The 12,235-nt window shown below is 51.4% G+C and overlaps 1 protein-coding gene across 3 annotated transcripts in view; it reads right to left on the reverse strand.

Annotated features, from left to right (window-relative positions):
• RARB (retinoic acid receptor beta) overlaps positions 1-12,235 on the reverse strand; it is a gene marked incomplete at both ends in the record, with an annotated part of 424,884 nt that overhangs the window by 11,704 nt on the left and 400,945 nt on the right. For all 3 annotated transcript variants that reach the window (XM_079705320.1, XM_079705322.1, XM_079705321.1), the window contains one exon: positions 8,176-8,352. In XM_079705320.1, coding sequence (XP_079561446.1) covers positions 8,176-8,352 — 177 coding nt within the window. The remainder of the gene's footprint in view (positions 1-8,175; positions 8,353-12,235) is intronic.

Below are 12,235 nucleotides of genomic sequence, written 5' to 3' on the forward strand. Positions count from 1 at the left end.
CCTCAATACATAAGGCAAATACTAACAGCCATAAAAGGGGAAATCGACAGTAACACACTCATAGTAGGGGACTTTAACACCCCACTTTCACCAATGGACAGATCATCCAAAATGAAAATAAATAAGGAAACACAAGCTTTAAATGATACATTAAACAAGATGGACTTAATTGATATTTATAGGACATTCCATCCAAAAACAACAGAATACACATTTTTCTCAAGTGCTCATGGAACATTCTCCAGGACAGATCATATCTTGGGTCACAAATCAAGCCTTGGTAAATTTAAGAAAATTGAAATTGTATCAAGTATCTTTTCCGACCACAATGCTATGAGACTAGACATCAATTACAGGAAAAGATCTGTAAAAAATACAAACACATGGAGGCCAAACAATACACTACTCAATAACGAAGTGATCACTGAAGAAATCAGAGGAAATAAAAAAATACCTAGAAACAAATGACAATGGAGACACGACGACCCAAAACCTATGGGACGCAGCAAAAGCAGTTCTAAGGGGGAAGTTTATAGCAATACAATCCCACCTTAAGAAACAGGAAACATCTCGAGTAAACAACCTGACCCTCCACCTAAAGCAATTAGAGAAAGAAGAACAAAAACACCCCAAAGTTAGCAGAAGGAAAGAAATCATAAAGATCAGATCAGAAATAAATGAAAAAGAAATGAAGGAAACAATAGCAAAGATCAATAAAACTAAAAGCTGGTTCTTTGAGAAGATAAACAAAATTGATACACCATTAGCCAGACTCATCGAAAAAAAGGGAGAAGACTCAAATCAACAGAATTAGAAACGAAAAAGGAGAAGTAACAACTGACACTGCAGAAATACAAAAGATCGTGAGAGATTACTACAAGAAACTACATGCCAATAAAATGGACAACCTGGAACAAATGGACAAATTCTTAGAAATGCACAACCTGCCAAGACTGAATCAGGAAGAAACAGAAAATATAAATAGACCAATCACAAGCACTGAAATTGAAACTGTGATTAAAAATCTTCCAACAAACAAAAGCCCAGGACCAGATGGCTTCACAGGCGAATTCTATCAAACATTTAGAGAAGAGCTAACACCTTCCTTCTCAAACTCTTCCAAAATATAGCAGAGGGAGGAACACTCCCCAACTCATTCTACAAGGCCACAATCACCTTGATACCCAAACCAGGCAAGGATGTCACAAAGAAAGAAAACTACAGGCCAATATCACTGATGAACATAGATGCAAAAATCCTCAACAAAATACTAGCAAACAGAATCCAACAGCACATTAAAAGGATCATACACCATGATCAAGTGGGGTTTGGGGTTTATTCCAGGAAGGCAAGGATTCTTCAATATACGCAAATCAATCAATGTGATGCACCATATTAACAAATTGAAGAAGAAAAACCATATGATCATCTCAACAGATGCAGAGAAAGCTTTCGACAAAATTCAAAACCCATTTATGATAAAAACCCTGAAGAAAGTAGGCATAGAGGGAACTTTCCTCAACATAATAAAGGCCATATATGACAAACCCACAGCCAACATCGTCCTCAATGGTGAAAAACTGAAACTATTTCCACTAAGATCAGGAACAAGACAAGGCTGCCCACTCTCACCACTCTTATTCAACACAGTTTTGGAAGTTTTAGCCACAGCAATCAGAGAAGAAAAGGAAATAAAAGGAATCCAAATTGGAAAAGAAGAAGTAAAGCTGTCACTGTTTGCAGATGACATGATACTATACATAGAGAATCCTAAAGATGCTACCAGAAAACTACTAGAGCTAATCAATGAATTTGGTAAAGTAGCAGGATACAAAATTAATGCACAGAAATCTCTGGCATTCCTGTACACTAACGATGAAAAATCTGAAAATGAAATCAAGAAAACACTCCCATTTACCATTGCAACAAAAAGAATAAAATATCTAGGAATAAACCTACCTAAGGAGACAAAAGACCTGTATGCAGAAAATTATAAGACACTGATGAAAGAAATTAAAGATGATACAAATAGATGGAGAGATATACCATGCTCCTGGATTGGAAGAATCAGTATTGTGAAAATGACTCTACTACCCAAAGCAATCTACAGATTCAATGCAATCCCTATCAAACTACCACTGGCATTTTTCACAGAACTAGAACAAAAAATTTCAAAATTTGTTTGGAGAAACAAAAGACCCCGTATAGCCAAAGCAATCTTGAGAACGAAAAACGGAGCTGGAGGAATCAGGCTCCCTGATTTCAGACTATACTACAAAGCTACAGTAATCAAGACAGTATGGTACTGGCACAAAAACAGAAAGATAGATCAATGGAACAGGATAGAAAGCCGAGAGATAAACCCACGGACATATGGTCACCTTATCTTTGATAAAGGAGGCAGGAATGTACAGTGGAGAAAGGACAGTCTCTTCAATAAGTGGTGCTGGGAAAACTGGATAGGGACATGTAAAAGTATGAGATTAGATCACTCCCTAACACCATACACAAAAATAAGCTCAAAATGGATTAAAGACCTAAATGTAAGGCCAGACACTATCAAACTCTTAGAGGAAAACACAGGCAGAACACTCTGTGACATAAATCACAGCAAGATCCTTTTGGACCCACCTCCTAGAGAAATGGAAATAAAGACAAAAATAAACACATGGGACCTAATGAAACTTCAAAGCTTTTGCACAGCAAAGGAAACCATAAACAAGACCAAAAGACAACCCTCAGAATGGGAGAAAATATTTGCAAATGAAGCAACTGACAAAGGATTAATCTCCAAAATTTATAAGCAGCTCATGCAGCTCAATAACAAAAAAACAAACAACCCAATCCAAAAATGGGCAGAAGACCTAAATAGACATTTCTCCACAGAAGATATACAGACTGCCAACAAACACATGAAAGGATGCTCAACATCTTTACTCATTAGAGAAATGCAAATCAAAACTACAATGAGATATCATCTCACACCAGTCAGAATGGCCATCATGAAAAAATCTAGAAACAATAACTGCTGGAGAGGGTGTGGAAAAAAGGAAACACTCTTGCACTGCTGGTGGGAATGTGAATTGGTACAGCCACTATGGAGAACAGTATGGAGGTTCCTTAAAAAACTACAAATAGAACTACCATATGACCCAGCAATCCCACTACTGGGCATATACCCTGAGAAAACCATAATTCAAAAAGAGACATGTACCAAAATGTTCATAGCAGCCCTATTTACAATAGCCCGGAGATGGAAACAACCTAAGTGTCCATCATCGGATGAATGGGTAAAGAAGATGTGGCACATATATACAATGGACTATTACTCAGCCATAAAAAGAAACGAAATTGAGCTATTTGTAATGAGGTGGATGGACCTAGAGTCTGTCATACAGAGTGAAGTAAGTCAGAAAGAGAAAGACAAATACTGTATGCTGACACATATATATGGAATTTAAGAAAAAAAATGTCATGAAGAACATAGGGGTAAGACAGGAATAAAGATACAGACCTACTAGAGAATGGACTTGAGGATATGGGGAGGGGGAAGGGTAAGCTGTGACAAAGTGAAAGAGCGGCATGGACATATATACACTACCAAACGTAAGGTAGATAGCTAGTGGGAAGCAACCGCATAGCACAGGGAGATCAGCTCGGTGCTTTGTGACCACCTGGAGGGGTGGGATAGGGAGGGTGGGAGGGAGGGAGACACAAGAGGGAAGGGATATGGAAACAGATGTATATGTATAACTGATTCACTTTGTTATAAAGCAGAAACTAATAAAAAAATAAATAAACAAATGGAACCTAACTAAATTTAAAAGCTTTTGCACAGCAAAGGAAACCATAAACAAAACAAAAAAAAACCATTTTCTCCCACAAAATGGGAGAAAATATTTGCAATCAAAGTGACCAACAAGGGGTTAATCTGCAAAATATACAAACAGCGCATGCAGCTCAATATCAAAAAAACAACAATAGAATAAAAAAATGAGAAAACCTAAATAGATATTTCTTCAAAAAGACATACAGGTGGCCAAAAAGCACATGAAAAGATGCTCAACATCGCTAAGTATTAGAGAAATGCACATCAAATTACAATGAGGTATCACCTCACACCGGTAAGAATGGCCATCATCAAAAAATCTACAAACAATAAATGCTGGAGAGGGTGTGGAGGAAAGGGAACCCTCCTACACTGTTGGTGGGAATGTAAACTGATACAGCCACTATGGAGAACAGTATGGAGGTTCCTTAAAAAACTAAAAATAGAGCTGCCATATGATCCAGCAACCCCACTCCGAGGTATATATCCTCAGAAAACTATCGTTCTAAAAGATGCATGTGCCCCCGTGTTCACAGCAGCACCATTTACAATAGCCAACACATGCAAACAACCTAAATGTCCATCGACAGAGGAACAGATAAAGAAGATGTGGTATATACATACAACGGAATATTACTCAGCAGAAAAAGGAATGAAATAATGCCATTTGCAGCAACATGATGCACCTAGTTATAGACTATACTTACTAAACGAAGCAAGTCACACAGAGAAAGACAAATATCATATGATATCACTTATATATGGAATCTAAAAAAAATGATACAAATGAACCTATTTACAAAACAGAAACAAGACTCACAGACTTCGAAAACGAACTTATGGTTACCAAAGGGGAAAGGTGGGGGAAAGGATAAATTAGTAGGAGTTTGGGATTAACATATACACACGACTATATATAAAATAGATAATGAACAAGGACCTACTGTATAGCATAGGGAATTCTACTCAATATTCTGTAATGACCTATATGGGAAAAAAATCTGAGAAAGAGTGGATAGATGTGTATGTATAACTGACTCACTTTGCTGTACACCTGAAACTAACACACGGTAAATCAACTGTACTCCAATATAAAATAAAAAATCAAAAAATAATTTAAGGGCTTCCCTGGTGGCACAGTGGTTGGGAGTCCGCCTGCCGATGCAGGGAACACGGGTTCCTGCCCCGTCCGGGAAGATCCCACATGCCGCGGGGCGGTGGGCCCGTGAGCCATGGCCGCTGAGCCTGCACGTCCGGAGCCTGTGCTCCGCAACGGGAGAGGCCACAGCAGTGAGAGGCTCGCGTACCGCAAAATAAATAAATAAATAAATAAATTTTTTAAAAATTTAATAATATATTTTAATTAACCTAACAGATCCAACCTACTGTTTTAAGAACATAAAGACTCATCAAGGAGATATTTCGTATTATTAAACACTAAGTCTGAAACCACGTACTTCCTTTAACACCACAGCACTCAGACCGGCTACACTCCAGCACAGCTCCAGACAGCGGTGTGTGGGCGTCTGTGTACACACTTACACGTGCAGACACGCGTGTCCATGAACGTGCACAGAGACGCTCTGGGCTTAGCGGCGATGACAGTGGTGGTGAGGAGGATGACGGCTACGGCACAGGAGCTCTTCCTGAGTGCCAGATACTGAGCCAAGTGCTTCCCGTGCACTAACCCCATCCACTGTCCCTTACTGGGGAGGAGCTACCGTCACACCCACCTCAGCGGGGCTGCTCGGAGGCGCAGAGCCGGGGTGTGAGCCCGCGAGTCCGGTCCCAGCACGCCCACCTCGCAGGGACCGCTCAGCGCCCCGAGGCTGGCAGGCTGTGGCTTTTCTCACAGGGACCCTGGATCCTGCAACAGCACAGGCGGCTGGGCCTCCGAGAGCAGAGCTGGCCCCTCTCAGGCCGGGGTCCTGTCTCCACCGAGTCCCTGGGGGGACAGGTTCACGCAGGAACAGCCCTCCCTAGCGGGGCCCCAGAGCCACAGATGGTGCTGGAAGCCAGGCAGGGCAGGAGCGAGGCGCGGGGGGATGGCGGAGGGGAGGGTGGGTGGACCTCTAGGGACTGTCAAGCAGACCCGCCCCTGCCCAGGCCTCCTCGGCCTGTCCTGCAGGAGACAGAGCACAGGCGCTGGTGGCCACGGGGGCAGCACGCGGCCAGGCCTGGTGCCCCGGGACTCTCCTTCCTAGGGCCTGAGAACAGCTGCAGCCCATGTGTGCCCACCCTCGCGCCTCGCGGGCCCACTCCCGCCACACGCCAGTGGCTTCGCTGAGAAGCCGCCTCTCCCGTCAGCCGGTTGATATCCACACTCAAGAGATGCTCTCTGACGTTGTGCGTTTTTCAGGATCTTGTGCCTTTGCTAGAAATTTTTGGACATGAACTTGTCTGGGGCCAAATAAGTATTCCTTCTGCCCATCTCATCTGACTGGAGATCCTGCCCTGCCCCCACTAGGGCTTCTCCCCTCTGCACGCCAACCCCACACTGCACCCCGAGAGGCCAGTGGGAGCAGTGGAAAGGTCTCCCGGCCCAGAGTCTGGACTCCACCCTGCGTGCCCTGCCGACCCCGTCCCTGCTTTCACTGCCGAGCCCCCCACCTGATCCATGCTCCACCAGGGCCGCGTGAGCCTGCAAAAAAGGGCCTCCCCTGGTTGACTCGCATTCCTATCTTACACACGGGTACACTGAGGCCAGGAGGGGTCACAGAAAGTGGCTCCTGTCCTTCCCAAGTCCCCCAAGGGCAAAGGGAGGAGAGCTGCCAGGTTCCGAGTCAGCGTGAGACGCGGGGAGACGGCTGCTGGGCCCGGGTGGGGCCCTGACACCTGAGCACCTGCCGCCGTGGCAACAAGGCCCTCCCCACCCCAAGGACCTCAGAGCATCCTCTCACCCGTCCTTTCCCGAAGGGCGGCAGGGGAGGGAATCACAAACGGCCGCCACCTGGCAACCAGACAAAAGGAGGACCAAGAAGCAGGCACAGGCCAAAGCCAGAGCGTCGGGAGGTCCCAGGCCCCGCAGTGGCCATGCGGCACAGGGTCAGGACCCCATGGTCGCGGTGCCGCCGTGTGGCAGCGTCCAGCGGCTCAGGTGAAACTGGGCTGAGCGCCTCGCGTTCGGCACTCGTGAGGACACACCGGCGCCCCGTTGTTCACTGCTCCCAGAACTCATCCCTACATCGTGACCCACAGGCAAGCTGCCCCTCACCCTGGGGGCCGGGCGGGCTCTTCCCCAGGCCCAGCCCCCGCTTGTGCTGCTAGAGCCTCAGAGCTGCAATGCCTCTCACGCCACTGGCATGCGACCCAGCACTCAGGTGACTCACCTGGTCTGCAGCTCCTCCTGTAAAATGGGCTGGGTCTCCACCCCCGGCCCACTCTGTCACGTGCAGCTCAGATGAGCTGAGGTTTGCAAACTTGACAGCGTGTGGGTATGTGACAGATTCTGTTTTTTGGGGGTTTTTTTGGCCGTGTGGCTTGCAGGATGTTAGCTCCCCGAGCAGGGATGGAGCAGCTCCCCGTGCCCCCTGCAGTGGAAGCGCAGAGTCCTAACCACTGGACCACCAGGGAAGTCCCGGTATGTGACAGATTAATGCTGCTCTGATGTTCCATTTTTTCTGAATGTTCCTAGGTCCATCCAAGACCCTCTGATTTCATGAGAAGAAAAGTATCATAGATACCCTTGTGACCCCCGGCCCCTGTAGGTCACAGAGTAACCGTTACCACTCCTCCTAAGATCCGGCTCCCGGTGAAAAGACACACAAACATTCGCGCTTCCTGCACAACTGCCCCATCCTGAGCCCCCTCTCCTCCCGAGAGGGACCGTGGGAGGCGTGTGTGCGTGTCTCTAATTACAGTTACTGTATTTGCTTTGCAGAACTGTTTACACCCAAAGCTATGAAAGACGTAATAAGAAGAAAAACCTATGCTTTTAAAGCACCTCAGAAGCTCATCTTACCTTCCCTACGTTCTGACGCATCCCTGGGGGCTGCCCCCCACCTCCTCCAGAGGCCCAGCACACACTTCCCCAGGCGGGACACGCCCCTGCCACCTCTAGTGCTTCCCTGCCCGACGACACTGGCACGGGGGCCGAGGCCTGCAGAGGCCGGGCTGGGCCGGGCCTCACCCCTCCAGGGCCCTGGAGCCACAGTGTGGCACTGAAGGGCTTTGGGGCCCTTTCCCAGGCCACGCAGAGGGGTGCCCACACGGGGGAGAGAATACGAAGCTTCTGTCCAGCTCCGGGAACGCCTCTGGCCATCGGGCAGCAGAAGGAGAGGCTAGGGATCCAGAGCGCCTCAACCCCTCCCCCCTGCCCACCCGGATGGCGGGCTCAGGCCACATACCAGGATGTCCAAACAGGCCGCCTTCAGCAGGGTGATTTGGTCTGCGATGGTCAAGCCGGTGAAGCCTGGCAGACGTTTAGCAAACTCCACGATCTTAATAATGCACTTGGTAGCCAGTTCACTGAATTTGTCCCAGAGGCCCAGATCCAGTCGGACTCGATGGTCGGCACTGGAATTCTACGAAGGAGAGAAAACACCGTCAGGGGTAGTTCTGGGAAGCCAAGTGGAAGGCAGGGGACCGAACACGCTTCCCATCGAACGTGCTGACAATTCACTCTCCACAGGGAGGCTCCGGAAGGTGGGGGAGGGTTGACCTTGTAGCTTAGCGTCATTTTTTAAAAAATGCTCAAAATCTTATCTCTGTGCCGCTGGATAGTCAACTAACAGATGTGGGAACCTCTGGTTCGGCAATCACTGCAGCTAGTAAATGAAGTAAACGGGAGGAGGAGCCACCACCTGTAACCTGGATGGACTAGCGGCTCTGCCGCCTCAGGAGAGCCGAGGCGAACCGTGGGAAGAGAGGCCCTTCCCGAGACGCTGCATCCAACCACGCCTGACCCACACCAGGATTTTAGTTTTTAGTCTAAGTCGGTTTGAGTCTGGTTTCTATCACCTGCAACAGGAAGAATTCTAACTAACGTTCAGTCACAGTTTGAGATGGTTTAGGTGGGAGAGCTCCGCGTTCTCCACCCAAAGAGCGAGTCACGGCGTAGAGAAGGGGGCCCGCCTCCACGGCCACCAACGCCTCCCGCCCGGATTACTGCCACAGCTCCTCACGGGTCACCCTCACTCTACACCCTGACCTCCGCACGGTCCGTTCTTTCACCAGAGGAAGAAAGGGATCCTTCAAAAACACAAGTCAGAGCAAGTCACTGTGCTGCTCAAAATCTGCAGTGATCTCTCACCTCACTCAGACGGAAAGGCCAAGTCCTGTCCACGGCCTGCAAGGCGGGTCCGCTCTCTCGCGTCTCCCCCGGCTCCACAGGGCCCTGCTGTCCCCGGACTGGCGGGCGTGCCCCTCCCCCCGGCCTGCTCTGCCCGCAGACACACCCCTCATTCCTTCCCGGCTGGGCAAACTTGAGCCCCCGCCCGACTACTCTGTGGCCTCCATATCTGCTCTGCGGCCCCAGCCCTCAGCCCCCGACGCACACTCTCGTTTACTTCCTGCCTCACTGTCACTGCCGCGTCCTCAGTGTCCAGAACAGCGCCTGGTACACGGCAGGGGCTCAAAACGTTTGTTGAGTGAATGAGTGAGTGAATGAGGCCTCCATGAGTCCACACTCGTGTAGGATGTCTCAGGGCAACCACCACGCGAGGACGAGGCTGCCCTGGGCCGCGGCCTCTGGCGGCCCCGGGGGGCGCCAGACGTGCAGCGACTGGCAAGGTCGAGGCTGGCGCTTGGGCCCGACACCCGAGGACACATCCACGGTGTCTATAAAATGAGCTGTGTTTTTAAGGTTGGCGGGGAACCTGGAAAGGGAAGTTTGCATATGGGGTGGCACAGAGGCCCTAAAACAGGTGGAGGCTGGCCGCCCCATGGCGCTCCTGCGGGAAGGGCCAGCGTCCTGCCCGTCACTTCACCCCATCCGTCCCCAAGGACCTGGGGACACGGCGCACCCGGAGGAGCTTGAGCCCAAGCGTGTGGCCACTGGGTCTGTAATTCAACGTAATCGTCGGCTCGTCTGGTTTGTGGGAAGATGACGCGGGAGGGGAGGGGCACAGAGGTGAGCGGACAGCAGGAAGTCATGTCACCGCAGCGCCCATCCACTGCCCGGCCCAGCACGTGTGAACAGGGCCTCCATCATCCTCGTACGAGGAGGCTTCATGACGCACCGGGCCCGCCACCCTTCTGTTAAAAGTAACGCACAGCCGTCTTAACGGCATGTGAATCTAACTCAGCACCATGCAAACCGAAGGGAAGAGGCAGTTGAGATAACACAGAATAACCTGGCGTCTTATCGTTCCGGTTGCTGGACTCACACAGCATGATCTTTAAAATGGCTTATACGCTATCCTCCAGCACAGACAGGGCAGAGCTCGGCCCGTCCAGGGGGAGTGAAGGCGGTTAGGGGGGCCCTGGGCGGGGGCCGATCCCGAAACCAGGGGAGAGGGAGAAAGGGAAAGGCCCGGGCTGGGAGGGGCCTCGCCGGCAGCTCAGGGGAGCGGAAGCACAGCAGAGGGGCAGAGGCAGCCGCTGCCCCCCGGCCCCCCTGAGCAGCGGCGAAGCCCAACCCCACCATGAGATCCAGTTAAAGGGCCATTTTGGTCAAGCAAACGGACCCCTTCCTGCTGCCGTGCGCTTCTCTGCTGCTTCTCTGACTGGCGGTACTTTCAGAACGAGGCCCATGAATGGAGGTGTAATCGCGGTGTCTTTAAGCCCATCTGGGGCAGCTGCAGGCCCTACAGTGCTTCAGCCAGGGCTGCTTGTCCTCCTTCTCAGCCAAGGAGGAAACACAGAAAGTCTTAAAAGGAATGAGGAGCGAAGGTTCCCAGGGGTGGCTGGAACACCCGGGGGCCCGGGTCCAGAGTCTCTGCCCCCCGACCGTCCTGAGAAGCTGATGTCCTTTCAAGCTCCACCTGAGGATGCTCCTGGCATCCACGGCCCACTTCTCCACTGGCCACACTTCTCGTGGAACAAGCCCTCCCCCGGGGCTCGCCGGGACCCAGGCCCTGTTCAAAGCGCTGTATGATGAACTCCCTCTAGTTCTCAGGACACCCTCACCTGGCAGCTGCCTCAGTGCCCACCGGCCAGCGCAGAGGCAGCTCGTGCTGCGGCCCTGGGCCCACCCTCTTGGGGCACCACACGGCCTGAATGAACTTTGTCTCCGGAAGCCTGTCCCCTGGTGAGAAACCCCAGAGGCTGAAAGACGCTCGGCATTGCCAGGACGAGGACGTGATGCGTGGCCGGCGTCCACGGTCCACAGACACACACCAACTGCCAGCTGGGCATGTCCATCCGCAGGAGGATAACACACAGAGGCCCCAACACACACGCCATGTGGTACTGAGACCCGGACGCTTCTAACCATGTGGCAACCGCCCCGCCACTGAGGGGGAGACACAGGGACGGGGCAGGGGCGGGGCTCTGAGGGCCCCCAAGTGTTTCCTGGACGTCTGGCTAGAAGCAAGGGAGACGGTGCAGGACTTCCCTGAAGCTAATGTTTCAGGGGTGCTCCTGGACCCCTCCCCCCCCCCCAAGATGCCTGGGCCAGGACAGGAGGCTGGAGGGGCCCCTCTGGACAGCCAGGTGGTCTCAGAATGCAGGGGCCTTGGTGGAGGGCAGGGTGTGGCCTGAGGGAACCAGCTGCAAGATGGAGGGTGTCCAGCGTTCCACATGCTAGATTCGGGGTGGCTTCGTGATCCTGTGGGTGGATTACGGGCTCCTCACGTCTCCACAGCCCCACCTCCCGAGCCCTCGGACAGCAGCCCGTGTCCTGCAGGGCCTGCGAGGGAGTGCACAGCCGCTCACGGTGGGAAGCGGGAGCTGACAGCCCAGGCTGGGCCGCGCCCCCGGGAGACTGCCTTGCTGTCCCAGCCACACTTACGCTGCCAGGACTGCGCATGTGGCTCCAAAAAATGACAAAGCATTCATACAGAGTCAGGAGGAGGAGACCTGTCTGTTCTGTATGTCTCTGGGCCAGAAACGGTACAGGGTGCACCGGTATGCTTCCCTCATCTACCCTCCCCGGCAGCCCCACGAGCGAGTCACAGCTTTGACTCCCGTTACACGGATGAGGAGCTGGGCTCCAACGACGACTCCAAGGTCACGGAGCTCCCAAGCAGCACAGGCAAGATGTGAACCTGGGCCTAGGAAGCCCTAAAGCCTGGATGCCAGCGTCACGGTCGCCGAGGAAGCAGAGCAAACACCCCCAGAGCCGGGCTGGGTACTCTTCGGAGAGTGCATCGTCCACAGCCCCACCCTGGTCCCCAGAGTGCCCCCTTGCTTTTCAGAAAGGTCACTGGTCAGAAGCCTCGCCAAGGAGCCCGGCGCTGAGCCTGCAGGTGAGCACCCTGTCCAGGCCCAGGCGTGGAGGGTGGGCGCTAGCTTCCTGCCCTCCCC

Source organism: Hyperoodon ampullatus (assembly GCF_949752795.1).
Source record: "Hyperoodon ampullatus genome assembly, chromosome: 5".
Lineage (NCBI taxonomy): Eukaryota > Metazoa > Chordata > Mammalia > Artiodactyla > Ziphiidae > Hyperoodon > Hyperoodon ampullatus.